Source organism: Lytechinus pictus, chromosome 13 (assembly GCF_037042905.1).
Source record: "Lytechinus pictus isolate F3 Inbred chromosome 13, Lp3.0, whole genome shotgun sequence".
Classification (NCBI taxonomy): Eukaryota; Metazoa; Echinodermata; class Echinoidea; order Temnopleuroida; family Toxopneustidae; genus Lytechinus; species Lytechinus pictus.
In genome coordinates this window covers 17,631,504-17,654,777 of record NC_087257.1, presented here as the reverse complement: position 1 = coordinate 17,654,777, position 23,274 = coordinate 17,631,504, and the positions used below count along the sequence as shown (strand labels likewise).

The window sequence follows — 23,274 nt, the reverse complement described above, 5'->3', positions numbered from 1 at the left end:
AAATTTGACGATGCTAGTTCATTCTGAGCAACGTGAATGCTTACGACCGGCACTGGTCGTGGCAAAGTCCACGCGCATGCGTACTCTTAATCCGAAGACGCAAGTTATGAATATTCATATGTTGGTCCAGAACTCGGTGGGAAAAATAATTTCGCGGCCCGGGTACGGCGTACCGCACCTGCGCCCGGCCGGGGCCGGCGGGGCAAAGATTCAAGCAATCCCGCAGCTGCCCTCAAACCAATGAGATTCTGTAGTGTAACAAAAAATTGCTGACTCCGTCAGAGGAATAAGATCGGTTTAAAATAACTTTTGGTGAACGAGAACTTACCTCCAAATGCTCAATTTCCTCTCCCTCCGCCATTAAAATTTGAATGTTACAGTGATTCCCGGTTGATGATCGTCGATCGTATCACCTCTTCGGCTTCGCGCAATATCGACGCCTTTTTTGTCAACACTCAACAATAATGCGAGTATGAACGGGAGATGGCGCCAAAGCTCAATGATTGAAAGCTCTTCGGATTTTGAGATCCAATTCTTGTCACATCCATCGAGATTAACTTCTCCGGATTATATAAGTTTGGGCTAAATTGGCGATGTTGCAGTATTCCAATGACTTTATCTTTGGGGAAAAAAAAAATCTCCTTGCTTTCCACACTCAGCTTTGTCCAGTCCGACAAGACAGTAATCAGGAACTTAAATTATGATAGATTGCAAGTATGATGGGGTGACCATAATTTGTGCACATTTTAAAAATTATCATGAAGTGATTTTCAATCAAAAATTATTTCTTAGTGGGCCATATTTCTCATGAATTTTGTAATCTGATTGGTTGATATCACAAAGCACAAAAAACATTCACTATTATTTTTGCTATTAATGCACAAATTTGGAGAAAATCAAGAGTCCAGCTGTAATATGATGTTTCTATTTACTTAAAGGGATGGTCCGGGCTAAAAATATGTATATCTAAATAAATAGAGTAAAATTCACAAAGCATGCAAATTTCATCAACTTAAAGTCGGATAACAAATAGCGAAGTTATTGAATTCTAAAGTTTATCAATATTTTGTGAAAACAGTTTGTATATGCACATCGTAATGCTTAGGTGGGCTGATGATGTCACATACCCACATTCAATTTTCTTATGTTATTACATGAAATCATACTATAGTTTCATTTTTTCTTACATATATAATTGTGTCTCCATTATACCGAGGTTTTTTCACCCGACTGCTAAGAAAGCACGAATGCCTGTGAGCAAGCAACCATGGGACCAACGGCTTAAGGTCCTCTCCGAGGGACCTGATGGTAATGAGGATAAATGCCTTACCAAAGGGCACTAGCGCACCACTTGGTAATCGAACCCGGGTCACCGGAATCCGAAACCCCCGCTTTACCGACTGAGCTATTATGTTGAAATAAGTTGCGGCAAACTAATGCATCCAATCAGTTGTCAGTCCAATTGTTTTACTTCTTGGTAGAAATTAATTGAAAAAACCTAATTTCATATATAATGAAATACAAAAGAACAAATGGGGATGTGACGTCATCAGCCCACCTAATGAATATTCATAAGGACATGCCTAGAGCTGTTTCACCGGAATAGTGCAAATCTTTAAAATTCAACAACTTAATTATTTGTTATCCGATTTTGATCAAATTTTCAGCATTTTGCTCTATTTATTGAGATCTAAATATCTCCAGCCTAGACCATCCCTTTAAGTACGTGTCCAGACAACAGACCCCTATCCTACCCCTTCTTCTAAAATAAGTGGGTCCTTTTGACCTTCGGTTCAGGGGCCGGCCCCATTGCATAAAAATTACTATTATGGTAACTTTGCCATCTAATGGTAACTACCATGGTAACAATGCTCATCAGCCAATCAAAATCACAGATTCCATGAAAGTTACCATTGGATTGCAAGTTACTACAATAGTAAGCCCAGGGATGATTTTTCCCCCTCCACAGTCATAGCCACCCCCTCCATACAGAACTGGGAGGCCAACTGTTTATTTCCCACCTTATTCGAACAAAAAATCAGCAATTGTTTCTAAAATTAGCCAAACTGTCGCAAAGTAATCACTCGGAGAGGGTGGTCCCTTCCATTGAGGAGAGTATCAGCAAGAATCCCACCCCCCCCCCCCCAAGAAAAAAAACACTGTAATATTCCAATTTTTAACCTCACGATTGATAGTGGATACATTTCAACTTTTGACTTTTAAAAATTTTTAAAGCAAATAATGAACCACCAGCCATAATAGCACCACCTCAAGTCAGCAACTTCTCAAATCTGGCCAGGTTATTAACCCATAATGCAATATTCTGAGCAGTGTAGTCTTGACCAACTAATTCAATACTCAATATATTCATACTGCAAAATTTATGATACCAAGTAGCAAAACAAGTACTTTTATTATCAAATATAATTTGCCTCTGTATACAATTAAAATTATTTGCTAATCTATTCTCTGTATCATCTATACTTATTTCAAAAGGTATATTTTATTTCAAATCTGTTCTTAAGACCCATTTTATTTTCAAAATATTAATAATGCTCAATATACTAGTATGTTGTTAGATATGTTTTCATTAATTTTGTAACTTTAGTAATTTAATATTGTACAGCGCAGTCTCTCGAATATAATGCGCTAAATGAATTTCAAATATCATTATTATCCCAACTCTTTGCCTGCCACAGACAAAATCACTCCTGCGCCACATTAATTTCAAGGTGCAACCTTAAGAGAGGTTTAGCATGGACTATGCTCATTCAGCTTACAATAGCTTTTAATTGGTTTTAATATTGTAAATAAAACCTTTGTGTGTACACAATACAATGCGATGCACACATCACTATTGGTATGTGTCTATGAACAATAGACTTAATGCACTCTGTGTGTATTGTGAATACAATGTGACTTGAGTCCAACTTGGCAGTCTGCTTTATGTGACTCTAGTTGGACACAGTGGGTAAAGAGTTAAGACTAATTATTTCAAGCACAAAGTCACTGAGAGACTACACACAGGATTTGTTAGTTAACTTTCCCTTTAACTGAGCACCCTGATCATTGTTTAAATAAAAAGGACAAGAGATAGAGTTTCAATGAAAGAAGAAATTCTGATTTAATCATTCATAAAATACTTGTCATTTGCCAGTTTTATGTGACCTTCTACAGAGCAAAGCTAAAAAAAGCTAAAAAGAATACATTTTCAACAAAAGTACAAAAAGGCTATGATTTGGGGGGGGGGGGCAAGGTAGATGTCATACATAGTCATATTTTGAAAAAATAAAATGAAATTCTAATGACTGAAAGAGCACTACATTTGATTTAAACTGATATTGACTTAATTTGAATGAACAGTCCACAAGTTTTAAACTAGGACAAACATGAAAGAACATTTTAGGAAGTTTACAAACAAATTACCCAATGTAAAAAGAATTTACACATTTGATCTATTCCTCTAGACACAAAGTAAAATTATAAAATAGTAAAAAATTGATTTTTTAAAATATTTTGTTGTGACTTGAAAAACAATATCTAAAAAATACATATGTATAGTTCAGTCTTTGGCTGTGATAATGTCACATTTCAACAACTTTGAATAAAGATGTTTTGATTAAAATTGCACAATAATTACTTTTCAGTGTGTATGTACATTTTTTTTGCAAACAAATAAAATGTTATCATATCACTTAAAATACATGACATAACTGTAGGCAAGATAAATTTTAACAGTAATATTGTTGGACAGTCGATAATCAGCCTAGAAATGAGACATTTGTTAAGAAAAATATTTATTTTTAAAATAATTGATTCTTCTAAAAAGGAGAGAACATAACAGCATGTTTTTTTAAACAACAAAATTAAACTAAGAACCCTTTTCCTCAAGTAAACAAGTAAAGTAATACCATGAACCTATGTTGAAATAATATACATGTATATATGGTTCAGAAATATATAATATATATATACAAGTGTCCTTGGCCAATAATATATACCCTTTTCAAGTAGTCATATATATAAAATATCAGTGAAAAACAAGTATATTGTATCAACATTATGCGTGAAATATAGTTTACAGTACATGATCATTTTTTTTCTTTATCAAAATCACACAAAGATGTACAGTAAAGCACTTACAAAATGTTGCGTAATTTCAGAACTGCGTACCCGGGGGTCGCAATTTTGGTCTCAAAAGTTGCGCGAGACTTGAAAGTAAAATGCGCGAAAACATGTCAAGGGGGGGGGGAATGAATCAGCCCCCCCCCCCCCCCCCGTCTTCTTAGGGTTAACCCTAATCTAAAAACTACAATTACTCGCTGCACTTCTATGGAATGTCAGACTTTTTTGCAATATTTGTGGCAATTAAAAGAACCAACTAATTCATTAACATTCATGACATTTTCTTTTATTTTCCTATACTTCCCATTTCACGACTCAATCAATTTATTTTTGCCGCAGGAAAAGAATAATTTTTACTTGGTGAATGAGTTGAGAACTGGCACTCCGTAAAAGTTTGGTCTAAGTTAACCCAGGTTTTACTAAACCATGGCTCTCAGAATACCACCCATTGTCAATGATTTCACTGATCCTGACTCACTGCCTTGTTGTAATTCTAGACATATAAGAGACGAAAAGCCCTGTGATACAATATTACATAACATCAGGAAATCACAGATAATACAGGAAACTGCTAGTCCTGTGCATGCGATTGACATGAACTTTTGAAACAACATACATGTAATTCTGAAAGTAAGCTTGGATTACCGATTCACAATTTTAAATGATTGTGTTTTATACATATTTTTTTTAATAAATAAATAGAACATGCACAGAGAAACCCTAGTTGGAAAGGTGAATAGTTAGTCTTTGGTATGACACTAGATAATTTGAATTTAGCATCAATGAAATATACAATCTGATATCAAGATCCCAATAAAAAAAAACACATCCACAATGATATAACATCCTCATATCATACTATCAGTACATACATGTATGTGACCAGAGAAGTTATTAAAGTATAAAGACAAGTCCCTGTATACAGCATACATACATTATATATAGCCTATTTATAATGTAATGACAATATTTTATTTTGTTACTTAATCATTTTCATTCACTCTGTATAGACATATTGATCAGGTAACTATTAATTATGCTAAATTTTAAAGAGATCATCATCAGTCTTAGTCTAAAGTCAAGTATGTATAATGTGCCATATAATTTTTCTATTCATGATCATTATCACCGTCTGTAAATATAAAAATATAAAATACCTTGTTATTCCAACTGCACCAAGTATCAAGTTTTAATAAAGAGAATGAGCACAAAGGGAATATTTAGCACCAGGAGTAATATCTTTCGTCTAGATTCAGGAGGTCACGATAGGTCCAATTACGGGTATCTGTCTATTCCTGTTGGAAAACAAAGTCCAATCCCGATCCAGCCATCTTAGCCTTGTAGACCGCATCAAAGCGCGCACTCTGTTCATCGCTGAAGAAATTCATCCAGTCACCAACAACTCCTGGAAGAAGTAACAAAAGGATATTATGAGAAGACATTGATACATAAGTAGATAGATAGATTAGATAGATAGATAGACAAATAGATAGATCGATCTAGATAGACAGACAAACAGACAGACAGACATATAGATAGATAGATAATCAGGTAGGTAGGTAGGTAGGTAGGTAGGTAGGTAGGTAGACAGACAGACAGATAGATAGATAAATTAGTTGACAATTTTTCTCTGTCAACCACAATATTTGAAATACTTTCTACCATATTTATGCAAAAGGTACATACACCAAATTCAATTGAGATAACAAAAATAAAAAGAAATACATGCAAACGTATATAATTTGGGTAATTGAATATAAAAGGTTGAAAACAAATTTGTTGGCAAAGCACTACATGTATGTAGCAATATCCCTAATATGTAAAACTTCACATTGATTGGATATTTTGAGGCCAAGACCTCCCCTAAATAAAACCTTGGGCTAAGAAAGGCCAGTTCAAATAGGGCTAAATAATGAGAATGTCTTGAATTCAAGCTTACCTTTCCTCAGGAAGGTTTTCTTCTGACTTGCACTGGCCTGGAGCTGGGGCAAACTATCAGGATTAGAGTTTTTATTCTTCTTCATTGCATCGAAGGTACTGCTCTCCACGATTCCCTCAATGGTTTCATCAGAAAAAGACTTTCCCATGAACTCACTGATCTGCTTGACTGCTCCCTTTAAATCCTGAATGGTATCAATATAAAAAAAATCCATATTTTACTGTTTAAAATAGACATTAGAAATCCTCCAAAAATTATTTTTTCCCCAACTGACCGGAGGCTCGACAGCCACTGAGCTCTATCCCTTCAATCGTTGAACACCAACTGCTTCTTTTGATGTTTTTCGGCCTGATGCGGCCAATGTATGAACACACGACCTCCCGGTTGTGGGGTGGATGCTCTACCAACTAAGCCAGCAAATCGGTTCTTACTGGGTTAATAATATTTGATAGATCTATGGCCGAGACACCAAAGAGAATACGTATTGTGATGAAATAAAAGATGACTACTTTTTGACAATGTAAAAAATTAACTTTACTCCATGCTAAAAATATAATAATGATTAATGATAAATAGTTCTTGTATAGTGCATATCACATTATGATTATAACGTCTCTTTGTGCTTCCAAAGGACTAGGATATAATTACCCCCAGCATTAGCTTGGCTGCCGTTCTTATTTACAGCACACACGCATTTCAAGGAATAAATTCCTACCAGGTACCCATTTACCTCACTTGGGTTGAGTTAGTGCAGCACATAACAGGTTGTTTGCAAATTAGTGAGCTATTAGATGTTGTGGGGCCAGGTTGTGTTTGATATTTTAAAGAAAAATTTGATTCCTGTTTGCTAAAAAAAATTGTGAGGCTGATATAAGGAATGTGTTGGACTATTGACTTGCTATAATGGAGAAATTCTGACGTAATTATGCTTTCATACAAACCTCATATGAAGCAAAATAAACATTTTGTGTTTATGGTATTAATTTTATTATGAAATAATGCAAACTTCGAAATTTCTCATCCAACTTTAATGATCTGAATAATTAGGCTCGTTTCATTTTTTACTGAACATGGTAGAGTGCCTCTTTAAAGTCACATGACCGTGAAAAAGGATATGACAGTAACAATAGGATACAAAAAGGAAACATTCAACCGAGTTTTAAACAGGAAGCTATTGCATTACAGTCAAACAAATGAGAAATGTAATTTTTATGTCTTGAAAGATAATAGCCCGAGGCAACAGAGTCTTTTATCACTTAATGGGTCATAGTGATCACTTGTTATAGTACTCATTCTATATATACAGTTGAGGCCAAAAGTTTACATACACCCATGGAATTCAGTGAAATTTGATCGCTTTCCAAAGATCGTAAAATTGAGTATATCTTCAGAAATATAAATACTACATGTACCAGGCAATTTGGTATCAAATAAAAGAGCGTATCAAGCTCTTTCACATGATTGGGATGCTGTTGGGATTAAAGTATATTTCAGGTGGAATTTTGTTTGAAGAAAAAAAGGAATATTCGTGCCAAATCTATTCTTTTGTTTGTTATTATATTTTCAAACATCGTTTCATAGAAATATATAAACGTCAAATCTATGATTTATATTACATTTTCTATCATATGTCACCAATGAACAAAAAAGTGTAATCTGAAATGTTTTCATTGAGAAGTACCTAGCACAAATATGAAATGTTTTTGTTCAAGTTTTTATTTTTATTTTGTCTAAAATATGAAGATTGTTTGGGGAAAAATGAAACCTAAGTATTATTTCAACACCTGATGACAAAGCAATGTGATGAAGGGGCATGACATACTCATTTGCTTGAAATCAAATTTGTCATGAAAGCACAAATATTTTATAAGATACAGTAAATTGTATGTTTGGCAAGCATCAACTTTTTTTTGAATTTCCTAGGTGTATGTAAACTTCTGGCCTCAACTGTATATCATAAACCATCACTGCTACCCTGATCAGGTGCTTGAGCATTCAAGAAATTCATTCCTACTGTAGGTATCCATATCTTCACCTGGGTAGAGAGCGGAAAACTGTATATCAATGCCTTGCCAAATGACAGAAGTCTGGGACTGGGATTTGAGCCCTGGACCTAGTGGTTAACGTCCAGAGACGTATCCACTGATTCACATTACCCATTATTACAGTTCAATTTCTATGAATGAAAAGGCAGAGATATTTTCATCCTTGGGCCTCTAATACAAAATTTAGCGATTAATTGTACGCTTGATTTTCATGATTGATTGCAAATTGCAATTAATGCAGTCAATGGTTAAAAATGTTCAATGATCATTGCTAAGCTTTGGTGTACGGGACCCTGGTCTTACCTTTTTCATATCTTCAAATTTGATGAAGAGCACCAATGGGTCGTCTTTCCGCTTCCACCAGTAAAGAACGCTGTCAAACCATGAACCTCTTGGTACTGGGGGAAAAAAAAGGGATGGCGATGTTACAAGACATCTAAAAGAAAAAAATATATATTATTCCCCAGTGGCTAGTATTAATTCCCATGTGGTCCAAGGAACACATTTTTTTCACAAAAACAATAGACCTGATTATTATTCCAAAGGGATTATTAATATTCCATAGTGATTACTGTTTTCCCAAGTGACTATCATTACCCACATTGACTGTAGAAATATTTCCCCTGTGATTCCTAGTATTCCTCAGATAGAATCTTTTTATTTCCCAGTGAAAAATGATATATACACCAGTCTCTGGAATTATTCCCCTGACGATTATTATTCCATAGTAATTTTACCCATTGACTATCATGGACCCAAAATGGATCCCTGTGGGACGCCTGATTTAATTTTTACACTTTCACTGATACCATCATTTACTACAACAAACTGTCTCCTATCTGTTAAATATGCTTTCATCCAATCATATTCGTTACCCTAATTATCCCCCACTGATTAGTCACATTTCTCCAGTATTGCCTCCATGTTTTGTCTTGTGTTTTTTTTTACGCCATTGACCAGTATCCATTAACAGCCGTTCATGATCACTTTATGACAGCTCCTTCAAGAGGGGGTGTTTCAAATTGAGATAGATGCAACTGATAGGGTGTTGCAAGAAACTCACAATCAATTCGGTGGATTCACAATACGCCTTTTACGGTGCGCCACCTGTCGGTTGCTGCGGACAGGCCACAATTCGCAATGCCCCATGGGAAAAAGTCGACATCTGCTTAGTGTACTAGTGCATTATGCTGTGCTGACCGACGCGGCTCGGCCGTTTTGCATAAAATTCAGGGTCTATGAGGTGGGAGAGAAATTTGCTGCAGAATTCTCTCGGAAATTTAGACTGTTATTATTGAATTCTTCCTCCGCTTATCATATAGTTTCCATTTTTAAAGCATCTTTACACCAGCACTATGCAATTGGCTGCGCCTAGCCTGCACGAGATGTCGACCCAAATTGGCCTGTCCGCTGCCGTCTGACAGATGGCGCACTGTATTGTGAATCCACCGAATTGCAAGTCAATTTTAAGTCTCCAAATCAATCATAAGTCCGGTCATTTAAAGCGAATTTGCACTTGATTGCTGGTCTTCTCTTTGCAACAAGAGGTAAAAACCAATTTTGGTGTAGTTACAATTTATACATCAGTTATACATTAGCAACAGAAATTAGCAACTGATTGCAAATACTTTTCTTGCAACATCCCATAGAGTCATGCTTAAATGCCGAAGCGCACATGATATGTAAGGCATACATATCATGTGCAATCTTATTGATTAATATGCAGTGGCACGCATCATCATAGCATGATTTGACCAATGCAGAGATACCATTCATAACGCACACAACGGGGAGTACAACTCTAAATCACACTTGCATCATTGTGAAACACCCCCTAGAAGTATATTTTATCTCCATGTGACTTTTAGAGAGATTTGAAAGATCACCTCTATCAGCCATGAACTCCTCAAAGAAGACGTCCCAAGACTCGTAGGTAGGCAGATTCTCGGTCATCTTACAAAAATGAAAGTACGAAACCATCATGTCTTTGGGATTCCTTGCGACATAAATGACCTTGCCCTTAGATCCATCATAGATGCTCGGAGGGAGCCAGCGTGGTGGGAGTTGAGTCTTGAGGATTCGTGGGGACGGCTTTTCGTCTGCAATTTCCGACTGCATTTGTGCTGTATCGGCCTTTAGCAAGAGATAATATAAGACGTGTGTTAAGATCAACAAAAATGATACGTACACTGTTATGCCATTTATGCCGATCGGTGTGTGCTGATGATGTCTGCCAGAATTGTTGCTATGCTGATCTTAAATGTATGTCCTCCCCTGTATGTTGCTATGATAATGGTTGTGATGATGATGATGACGATGGTGAAAATGACAATGACTATTACAATAATAGTAATAATAATAATTCATATCTTCTATAACTTCAGTACGATATTTATTATATATATTTTATATCAACATACTAGTCAATATTTGTTGCATAAATCAATGTACACATTAAAGCATGAGTAGCATAGTATCAACTGGTAGAAGCAATAATTAATACAAAACCATTCAATTACTAATATCTAATAAATGAATTGAAAACCAAACAAATGTGTATTCAGATTTGATGCTCATTCCTTTCACGGCACACATTGGAATATGTGCTGACCCATCTCGGTCCTTATAATTAAAGAGAAACTTAAGAAGAGAGATGTAAAAAGAGAGGTGAAAGCCCTGGAGGACCCTGCATTGGATCATTTCAGGAGAAAATGAGAAACCTATCAAACACTGTCCAGAAAATGACAACCATGCACCATCAAATACTTGACTTACATTGTCTTTGTTCATTCCTTCCACAGCTTCTATGAAAGGGACCATTTTGAAGATATGCTTGCCTTCCAGTTTAGATTTGTCCCCGTCATGATGAATGAGAAGAACAATCTGCTGCACCCATGTAGTACCTTCAAAAGGGGTGTAAAGAAAAGTGTAAAAACATCAGGTGTGACAAGAAAGGAGTAAAGGGAGGTGTAACAAGGTGTATAAAAGAGAAAGATCATCAAAGATATTACCAGAGAGGTGTACAGAAGCTGTGATGAGAGAAGAAAGTAAAGAGACAGGAGTAAAGAGAGAGCTGTAGTGAGAGAGAAACAACAAGAGAGGTGTAAAGAGAAATTTATAATAAAAATTGATGTATCACTAGCAAAAAGTGTTGAAGAGAGAGGTGTATAGGGTTTTAGAGACAGGTGTAACAAGAGAGGTGTAAAGAGACAGGTGTAAAAGAGAGAAATAGGCAAAAGCGGTGTAATGAGAAATGTGTAAAAAAGATGTGAAAAGAGATTGTGCAAGAAGATGAAAATCAAATCCATGAAATGAAAATCCGCAAATTATTGTTTGAAATAGAAATCTGACACAGAAATACTCCAAAAATTTGTTTTGCCCGATTGATCGTTGGCCCGGCAGCCACTGTGTAGCACCAGATCGATGAAGCTCTATACCTTGAATCGTTGAGTGCCAAACAGCAACTCCCATCTTCATACATCTTTTGGTCTGACACAGCCAGGGTTTGAACTCCCGGTTGTGAGGCAGATGCTCTACCAGTTGAGCCAACACACCAAATTGGTGCGATTAGTGTATGAGAGTGGTAAAGAGAAAGGGTGCATGCAAAGTCGGATGTGCAAAGAGCAAAAGAGAGAAGCATCCAAAAAAAATTAATCATGCAATTCTGCTCTTGAAATCCTTACCCTGACCCCATCCATGCATACCCTTTCATCCTCAAGATTAGACGTGATAAGAATGGTTTCAAAATCCAATTTATCACTGTCATTATATTGATACAAAAAATAGACGCTATAAATATTGCTTTGCCCTCGACCCAAATGCCTAAATCTGACCTGATTATGGGGTAAGTTGTAAGAAAGAGATTATTGTCCCTAACTTTGAATTAACCAGCTACATGTAGATGCAACTAGCTGGCATTATCTCAAGGGTGATATTCCACTTTCAAACTATTGCCCTCGTGTGACCTTTGACCTTGATGCACGTGACAAGTACCTACCTGATTTAGGGTAGGTTGTGAGAAAGAGATCATCATCTCTGACTTTGAAGTTCCTGACCGACTCGATGCACCTGGCTGGCATTATCTTGGGCATGAGTACCCCATCGTACTCGTGGGAACATTCTGAGGCGTACGCTGGGGCTTGAGAAAGCATTGACACTCCATTATCATCCCCCATGGTTGAGATCTGGGTGATGTTACAGAAAAGAGACATATAAAAGTACTCGATGCAATCATTTTGTCGTGTCGGTGCAGGAACAATTATGCGCATTGCATGCACGCAGCAATGCCCTTAGATGCGCATAAGGGCATTGCATAAAGGGAGTTTGTGTACCAATGAGGTGCGCAGAAGTGTGATGAGAAGGGTGTTCCTGCACTGACAAGACAATTTGTACAATCATATAACTATAAATTAAAAACTATAATCTACAAAAGTTAAAATCAATATACAGACAGATGAGTTATGACACTCCTTTTATTATAACCCATCCTGTATTGTTAAACTTTGGACCAAGAAACATGAAAAATCCAACAAGTGTACCGGTATGTCACAGGTCTACGTGTACATGTAGCAAACAATTAACAAAAGTCAAATCTGATCAAACTCATCTTTAATACAGCGCACAGCTTTAATAAACAAACAAATCCAAATGTAAAAAGCATTTAGACAGGAAATCTGTGGCTATATGCCTGAATGCCTGGAAATTCGAAACAAGACTGTCGTAATACCAGACAGTATGTTGTTTTCGATCCAAAACACTGGATTATTATTCCAATTTAAAGTACATACACTGTAGTACTTATCTAAAGGAATTTTAATGAACATTGAATGAAAGCATTCTAAATTCAAGTTCTTTTCAATTTTTTCAATTTCAATTCAAGGCTTATGAACAACAAGAGTCACAGCCAAATGGCATGTACATACATGTATACAAAGAACCAACGATTCTTAAGAGGCCGTGCTCTATACGTTTTCTAAAACTAGTTTGGAACCAGTTTGGAAGATCGCTTTGCTAGCGTTCCCACTTGATCACACAAAAGTTGTTTTCAAAATCACTTCACGTAAAGCGATCTTTTTGCTATGGAAACGCTCTCAGTGGGGTGACACGTTTCGCATGAAATTCGAAACCGCAGCGTAGGCGTTCTACACCTGTCGTGTGGAGTAGCGCGCTCAAAATGTGCGAAGATCGCTTCCCAAAGAACGGTTGTGTCCTCATGCTAAAACCACTTTAACGAGGCAAAGCGATCTTGAAAACTACATCGCGAGGTGGTTTTCTGAACCAGTTGGGAAGATCGCTTCGACCAATCTCACAACACGTTAAATTAGTTTCCAGAAACTAGTTTTAGGAAGGTAGTGACAACGGTGTCTGATAGACTCATTATATACAGAACAAACGATTCCTAATAGACTCATTACACATTTCAAATTAAAAAAACAGCAACATTTGTAAATACTGATAAAAAAAATAAAATAAATAACTACAAGAAACATAGGCCTAATCTATTAACGCCACATGGGATCTGTCCAAACAAAATGTGGGCAATGAGGTCCTTAGAAAAAAAGTTGGGTGCCTCTGGGTGGGACAGCATTAGACTATTTTTTTTACTTTTTTGGGGGGGGGGTTGACACAAGGTGGTTTCAGACCGCCTCGAAGTTCGCCAGTTCCAGGTATTCTCTGATCGGGAAATTTACCCCGATCAGAAAATACCAGGTATTTTGGCGGTGTGAAAGCAAACTACGCGTAATATCCCCGAAAGAAAATACCCGATAAATAGTAGGTACTTGGCGAAATTACGAGAACTTTCGCGGGGATTTTTCCAAGGTCGTGGGTATTTTGGCGGTCTGAAAGCAAATTACGGGAACTTTTAGCCCAGCGTGTCGTTGGGTGCGGCGCCGTGCATGGGTTGCTGCTGGGCTAGTGATTTTGAATTTCGCGCCTTGCTGCTTATCAGACCATACTGCGCATGCACGTAACTTCAGGAACTTATCCCGAAGGGTATGTTTCAGGGCGGTGTGAATGCAGGAATAATTAATGGGTATTTTTCAGCCTAAAAAAGTTCTCGTAATTTAACAGGGATTCTTGTGATCGAGGCGGTTTGAAACCACCTACAGTCTGCAAGTAATAAGCCAGTGCCCACTGTTTGTACATGTGAAGACTCTTTCTTAAAGGACTCGAAGTTGAAGCAGCAAACAATTCACAAATTATATGGTCAAGCTCAGAATTTTTAAGTCTTTTAAGATCCAGGGGGCCGTTTCATAAAGCTGTTCGTAAGTTAAGAGCGACTTAAAGAACGACTGGTGATCCTTTCTTACGCGCTACACCATCGGTAATGAATATACCATTTACCATAAGAAAGGATCACCAGTCGTTCTTAAAGTCGCTCTTAACTTACGAACAGCTTTATGAAACACTCACCAGGACTTATCAGACAAACTTCACACCTGGGAATGCACAAATCTGATCTGTCAATTTCTGAAATATGAAATATTTTGATTTTCTTCTCATTGAACATTGCCATGTTAAACGAAGAAATTTTTATTCCTCCCTGAACACGTAAAAATTACAATTGTAATTTTTATCATGGCTGTACAGAGCAGGGGGTGGGAGGGGGCAGTTGCTCCCCCACCCCCCTCCAAAAATTTTGAAAAACTTTAATATTTTGCGGAATATTTTTTTTAAATCACCAAAAGCGTGCAAGAAATCTGTGAATTTCACTTTGGAAAACGTAAGATTGGCCCAATGATAAGCTTAGTCACTTCGCTCCCTCGCTGAAAGTTTCTTTAAAAAACATAATGTATCTTGCCCCCCCCCCCCCGAAAAAAATTCTGCATAGCATGGTCATGCAATATTTGAACATTTTGTGGTTCAGTCAAGTTGATCATTATTTATCCAACCTGTAGAAATTGAAATATTGTATAATTGAAACAACAAAAGAAGATAAAAGAAATACATGTACCGTCGTAAGAGATCAGGGGCCTGAACATTGCATGAAAGGGTCTTTCGTAGAACCATTCTACGTAAGAACGAGTTATCGCTCAACTGTTTCACAAAGCCGATTTGGGCGATACGAAGAATGGTCCTTGGAAAGACACCTCCAGACATGTCCTACGTAGGCATGATCTTCTTTGCACACCGCCCGCCACCGTCGGCATTCAGAGAAAATGCGTTTACGGCAAGCCACACTGACATATCACCTTTAAACATTTTTTGGGGTGTCATTCGATTGCAATCTGATGCATTTTATCTGGGATGGCGCCAAGTTATTTTTTTATATGGGGGCTAGTTGTCATCAATTTCAGGTCGTCTTTTTGCACGGCAAGACGACAAAAAACGGATGTCATTTTAACTTATCCGGGGTAGTATGTCCGGGGGTAATGTAGGCCCAAATATTTTTTTTTAACATGTTTTCTTTTATTCTCCCTTTGTCTTATCCCCACCCCTTTTTCCATAAAAAAAATTAAACTTGAAATATCGAAATGGGCTGCACTATCTCTCTGACCCCTCATGCTTTCTCATTTACCGGTAGTCCATTATAGATAAACAACATGAAAACAATTTTTTTTAAAGAAATTATGTATGGTAAAAAACGTGTTTATAACGTTCAGCAATAAAAAACACGATACAAAACTTAACATGCTAAATCATTTGTATATTTTTATTTCATCTTCATTATAATTATTATTTTTTTGGCTGAGATAAATTTTAATCAATGAAATTTTTTTTTTGGATTTGGGCTAACTTGAGATGTGAAACAGGAAACAAAACAAAAAATCTGCAGTAACAAAATAGCTAATTGAATTTAAGATACAGATTAGGCCTATAGCTTAAGAATCCATCACAATCATTACAAATGAAGATGAATTCATTGTACCTATAAAAGACTATGGAAAGTCCATACCAAGAGGCGCATACATGTATTAAATCGTAGGGTAGGCCCTATCGGCCCCTATGTCATAATGCAGTCTCTACTCCTTAACTTTGAAATGTTGAACATATATATTTTTTATATTCTTAAACCTTGTATTCTTATATAAACTTCCATAAAGTGATCAACTTTAATATGACCAACATTTATGATCGTTGTCATTTTTTGCATTATTTCTGTAAATAGCATTTTTTCCATTGCGGATTGATTCACACATTTTTCTATGTTTTAATTATTATTGCAAAGCATTACTTTATCTACTTGGACATGTTTGCAGCAAATTTCATATTTTCCTTGTCTTCGGTTACTCATCATGCAACTGATGAGGTATGTTTATACTCTAAACACTCACATTTGTACTTCTTGCGTTATATCATTCTGACAAATAAAATAAATAAATTAGATTTTTCACACGCAGCCTCTCATATTTTCCTTTTTAGTCTCATACAATCAGACATGTTGATTTTGTTTAATCCATTCAAACCCTATTTTTACCTCAACAAATAACATTTAACAATCAGACATGTTGATTTTGTTTAATCCATTCAAACCCTATTTTTACCTCAACAAATAACATTTAACGCATGATTTGCAAAATTATCATTATAAATAAGTATTCAATAAAAAAATCAGAATATTGAACTAATACTATGTCGAAATTACTTAGTTAAATCAATTTTTATGTCGGACAAGGGTCTCTTTCGTTGCAATATCAATGAAAGGTGTCTCTAAAAGGACACCGTGTTCTAAATAAGGGAAATAATGAAAATTTTGATTTTATCCAGTTAAGTTTGTGAATCTTTAATTTTTTTCCTCTTTTTACCTCATAAAGTAAGCTCCAAACATCAATTCTACAATCAGTAATAAATAAAACGTTATTTGATCTCCTTTTATTGAAATATATGATTTTATGAAAAGTCGTCATTCCAAAATAAAAGGTTCAGGTGACGATGAAGACTAAATATTTTTCCGATACTATCGATATCAAACGATGTCGCGGACTTGGAAGACAAAATTGCCTTCGTGAAACGGAAACCGCTGATTTGTCGGCAATCGTCTTTTCTCGAAAGAATGGTCCTAGGACGTTCCTACGTATCGCTCATCTCGTCATGCAACAGGCCCCAGACTCTCTCATAGTCTCATTTGCACACTTGTTCACTGCAACCATCCTGCCTGTGGGGAATCTACAGGTAGGACTATGGTATGCCAATGTTGTACAGAGCACACACTTTAAAAAATCATTAAAATATCACTTTTGTGACCAAAATTACTAATTTCCATACAGTTGCAATATATTTTTCATTAGTAACTTGGGAATAATTTTTGTATTCACCAGAGCACTCAAAAACTTGATTTTGGGGCATATTTTTGTGTACACCCTCTATTGGTGGAAAATAATATGGCAAGAAAATTTTCATTTTTTGATCTCTATTTTTAATTAAGAAAAAAATAATTTAAAGAATCAAATTTACTTAAGAGCCAAGTTGTATGATGAATAGGTGTAATGGAAACTGTCAGTGTAAAAAAAATCAAGCATTTGTCCCAATTGAGAAAATAAACCAAACATTGCCACCCTTATTTTGCCACACATGGAGATATAACTGAGAACAAGGTTATATCATAACCTTGTTCATTGAATGAGTGCATTTGCATATCATCAAGTTGTGCACACAATTTTGTCTAAAAATAGGTGAAACTTATTAACAATAATGTCATAAATTTCTTATTTATCTGATTTCTTGTTTGATTTTTCTCTATTGATTCAAATCTTGATCGAAAGAAATACACAATATGACCCCATGTAATATAATAATAAATCAAATCACTTCCAAAGCATTTCCAAAAAAAAATCACAAAATTAAAGGAAAATGAAACTCTTGGAGCAAGTTAGCTTTTGTGAAAGCAGAAAAATCAAAGAACAAGATCAACAAAAGTTTGAGTAAAATAGGACTAGCAATAGAAGAATTATGAGCATTTGAATGTCGAGATCACTAATGCTATGGAGATCCTCAAATTGGCAATGCAAACAAGATCTATGATGTCACAGATGAACAACCCTCCCCTTTTGGACACTGAAAATATACCCCAAAACATCTCTTTTTGCTCATTCTAATCATATGACAAACGATTCATCAATGATATAATGTTGTGAAACCTCTGTACTTGTCCTCTCATAAACACCTCACCCTGTGATAGACTCTATAAAAGTGAGAATATAAGTGAAATAAGTACTAAAGTAATGAGGGAGTTGTACGTGTGTGACATCACAGATCTTGGTCGCATTGCCAATGGGAGGATCTACATGCCCTTAGTGATCTCAATATTCAAATGCTCATAACTTTCTTATTATTCATTCAATCTTCCTCAAACTTTCAACAATATGTTTCTTTGATTTTTCTCTTTGATATGGATTCAGCTGGTTTCAAGGGTTTCATTCTCCTTTAACATTTTGAAAAAGGGGATCTTATTTATTCTTAAAACTAATTAGGGCCTAAGGCTAAGTTAACTTTATTAAAGTAAGCTGTGCTTGTCAGAACAAGGACAGGTTGATGAGGGTCCAAAATATCAAAGGATAGTGAAAGGGAGATTGAGGCAATCAAATTCTCCATCCAACATTGCTTTGGACTGCACTGTAACTTTTGCAGATTATAGAAAAGTAAACATTCTCCAACCAGCAGGATATACGACAGTACGACTACGAGTGAGCACACCGAATGCCACCGAGATCTGGCCGGATAGCACAGCCAACATCCAGGGGGAAGTACCGGTACGGTACCGCGTCCCTACCCATAGTTACGGTATCATCAACTGACAAAATACCCATCCACTTTATTCATGTTATAATACAAGTTCTCGGAAACCAAAATATAGTGAATCGGGTTTATAAAGAACAGTATTCCTACTCACATATGACTCTTAATTCTTGAGTTTCTTTCCTTTCTCTCTTATTGCCAGACTCAGTGATTTTTTCAGAGTTTCGGGAAATACCACCTTATTAATTCGGCAGTGCTGAAGCAACTGTACTATGCGGGCGCGGCGCGCGCGGGCGGTCCTACGGGGCGGGATCTGGGCCGGGGGGGGGGGGGGGGAGCCGCGTTTGAGCATGCATGGGATATCGTTCACTTTTTCCCCATACCGGATGCGTGCAGGATGCGGAAGCTGCTTGGTGGGGGATTGTTAAAAGCTACGGAAACAAGTAAAGTTCTCATTAACATATTATAAGGTCTTTGTTAACATGATCAAGAAATTACCCTCATGCCTTTAACTCTCAACTCTAATGGCCCATGAGTCGCCCCCCTCCCCGGTTCCTTGAAACCAGCTGAAACCATATCAAAGAGAAAAATCAAAGAAACATATTGTTGAAAGTTTGAGGAAGATTGAATGAATGATAAGAAAGTTATGAGCATTTGAATATTGAGATCACTAATGCCATGTAGATCCTCCTATTGGCAATGCGACCAAGATCTGTGATGTCACACACACGTACAACTCCCTCATTACTTTAGTACTTATTTCACTTATATTCTCACTTTTATAGAGTCTATCACAAGGTGAGGTGTTCTCTTTATGAGAGGACAAGTACAGAGGTTTCACAACATTATCATTGATGAATCGTTTGTCATATGATTAGAATGAGCAAAAAGATATGTTTTGGGTATATTTTTTTAGCGTACAAAAGGGGAGAGTTGTTCATCTGTGACATCATAGATCTTGGTCGCATTGCCAATTTGAGGATCTCCATAGCATTAGTGATCTCGACATTCAAATGCTCATAACTCTTCTATTGCTAGTCCTATTTTACTCAAACTTTTGTTGATCTTATTCTTTGATTTTTCTGCTTTCAAAAAAGCTAACTTGCTCCAAGAGTTTCATTCTCCTTTATGTGATACATGGTCGTAAAACATGGGCCTCTGTTAAATCTTTAAGTATACAGTACTTATATGAATTAATAAGATCAGCTTAAAAGCGGATAGCAATTGGTGAATGGCAAATAAATCACAATAACCATGATAACAACTCTCTAAAAACACTGGGTAAAATTTACCTAATATTGGGTAGGGAACATATATGTTTGCTTGGTATTCTTTTACCCCATGTTGGACTATTTCAACGCAACAATGCGTAAAATTTACAAAAAAATCTTTACTCAACCAACATGCATGTTCCCATTTTACCCAATATTGGGTAAACCTTCTTTAAGAGTGAATGATGAAAAAAAAGATTGGGCTAATATTTTATATTCTATACGATGACCTATGGAAATTATCTTATTCTGAAAAACAATATTGACCCAGATAGTGAAATAATAAGGGAATATCTTTACTGGTACATTAACGATTGCACTATTAAAGGTTAAGTCCACCCAAAAAAAATATTTCGGATAAATAGAGAAAGATAATAAACTACACTGAAAATTTCATCAAAATCAAATGTAAAATAAAAAAAATTATGAAATTTTTAAATAACTTATTCGCTTATTTTTCACAAAAAAATGTGATATTTACATTATAGTGACATGCTAATGAAACAGTCGATGATGTTCTTTACTCACTGCAGGGGCCGCGGAAGCGGGGGGGGGGGGCTTCAGCCCCCCACTTTTTCAAAAACTGTATACAAAAACGTAAAAATTACCATAATATGATTGTGATTTTTTGCATGGTCAGCCCCACCCCCACTTTTGGCTTAGCCCCCCCCCCCCACTCTGAAAACCGTTCCGCGGCCCCTGCACTGTTTCTTTTGTTTGTATTTTTTTATTGTTTGAATTATACAATATTTCATGTTTTACATATTTGACAATAAGGACCAACTTGACTGAACATTAAACATATTGCTAATCCCACTGTTAAGGGAGGAATTATTCACTGTTTCACCTGACAATGAGAAGAAAATTAGAATATTACACATTTCATATAATGATATACAAAAGAAATAGTGGGTGGGTGAAGTCGTCAGTCTCCTCATATATATAACTGTTTTGTGAAGTCGAGCAAAACTCTAAAATGTCATAACTTTTCTTATTCTACATCCGATTTTGATAAAATTTTCAGTGTTATGCTTGTTGGATTTTTATCTTTTTAATCTAATCTACTGGACTGTCCTTTAAGAATACAAAATGTTGATGTTATTACGATGGCTAACATACCTCTATACAAATCTCATTTATTCCTTGATAAAAACGTTAGCCGAGGCCATCCGAACAGAAAGTTGATTTTAATAAAAAGAGAAAAATCCAACAAGCATAACACTAAAAATTTCATCAAAATCAGATGTAAAATAAGAAAGTTATGATATTTTAAAGTTTCGCTTAATTTCACAAAACAATTATATGACCAACCTGGTCAGTATGCAAATGAGGAGACTGATAACATCATCCACTCACTATATCTTTTGTGTTTTATTGTATGAAATGTGAAATATTATAATTTTCTCCTCATTGTCAAGTGATACAATGATTAATTCCTCCCTGAACATGTGAAATTAGCATTGTGTAATGACTATAATGGTTCAGTCAAGTTGTTCCTTATTGTCAAATCTGTTTAAAAAAAAATTGTATAATTCAAAGAATAAAAACAAAAGAAATAGTGAGTGAGGGACATCATCGACTGTCTCATTTGCATGTCACTGAGTTGTGCATATCACTGTTTTGTTCAAAATAAGCGAAAGTTTAAAATGTCATAACTTTCCCATTTTACATTCGATTTTGATGAAATTTTTAGCATTATGCTAGTTTGATTTTCTCTATTTATTCAAATCAACATTTTTATAGGGTGGAGTTGACCTTTAAAATAGAAGATAGGGCCATGGGGGGCACTGTCGTATTTCATGGAAAAGTTTAGATCAAGCGAGTCACGGTTGGTTCCGAGCATCAATCAACCCACCTGCAGATTGAAAATATAAAGAACTTTAGCGTGATAATAATTGGCATGGTATTTCGTAGCGTTAAGAACGATGTATACCAGTCCCTACTTGAGATAAGTTCATGGGCGGATCCAGGATGTTTCGAAGGGGGGGGGGGGGATAATTTTCCGGAGGAAAAATTTACCAAGCAAAATAAAAGGGGAGGGGTAACCAAAAAATAAGGAGATTTCTTCCACGAAAAACAATGAAAAAGCAAAAAAAAAAGTCTTCACTTTCAAAAGGGGAGGAGAGCACACTTCTGTTTAAAATTTTTATTGTGCATCTCTAAATTATATGCGATCGATAATAATGCACTGTTCTCACCTCGTAATTCGTACTGACACAAATTATATTAAGATACGAGAAGTGAACGAGCCTTATGCATACATAATTTGCACTAAGGAGAATTATGTTATTTAGGAAAGTTATTCACACTGTAGGAAATTATATGCGATCGATAATGCGTTGTTCCATCTGAGTAATTTGAACTGACACAAATTATAATTATCAAGATACAAGAAGTGAACGAGCCTTATGTATACATAATTTGCACTATTGGAAAGTATGTGTTATATACCAAAGTAATTCACACTGTAGGAAATTATATGCGATCGATTATGCGTTGTTCCTTCTGAGTAATTTGAACTGACACAAATTATATTAAGATACGAGAAGTGAACGAGCCTTATGCATACATAATTTGCACTAAGGAGAATAATGTTATACATGAGAGTAATTCACACTGTAGGAAATTATATGCGATCGATAATGCGTTGTTCCATCTGAGTAATTTGAACTGACACAAATTATATCAAGATACAAGAAATGAACGAGCCTTATGTATACATAATTTGCACTATTGGAAATTATGTGTTATATACCAATGTAATTCATACTGAAAGAAATTATATGTGATCGATAATGCGTTGTTCCATCTAAGTAATTTGAACTGACACAAATTATATTAAGATACGAGAAGTGAACGAGCCTTATTCCTACACAATTTGCACTAAGGAGAATAATGTTATACATGAAAGTAATTCACACTGTAGGAAATTATATGCGATCGATAATGCGTTGTTCCATCTGAGTAATTTGAACTGACACAAATTATATCAAGATACAAGAAATGAACGAGCCTTATGTATACATAATTTGCACTATTGGAAATTATGTGTTATATACCAATGTAATTCATACTGAAAGAAATTATATGTGATCGATAATGCGTTGTTCCATCTAAGTAATTTGAACTGACACAAATTATATTAAGATACGAGAAGTGAACGAGCCTTATTCCTACATAATTTGCACTAAGGAGAATTATGTTATATAATAGGAGA

At 35.8% G+C, this 23,274-nt stretch overlaps 1 protein-coding gene across 1 annotated transcript; it reads right to left on the bottom strand.

The window, feature by feature from the left end:
• Positions 1-3,099: 3,099 nt before the first annotated feature.
• On the bottom strand, positions 3,100-19,060 carry LOC129274124 (sulfotransferase 1C2-like). The gene is made up of 7 exons (XM_064108493.1): positions 18,941-19,060; positions 12,107-12,293; positions 10,885-11,012; positions 9,996-10,242; positions 8,413-8,507; positions 6,065-6,248; positions 3,100-5,530 (listed from the first exon to the last, which is right to left on the bottom strand). Exons 2-7 carry the CDS (start codon positions 12,282-12,284, stop codon positions 5,415-5,417), a joined length of 948 nt encoding a protein of 315 aa, XP_063964563.1. The 5' UTR covers positions 12,285-12,293; positions 18,941-19,060; the 3' UTR covers positions 3,100-5,414.
• Between the last annotated feature and the right edge of the window lie 4,214 nt (positions 19,061-23,274).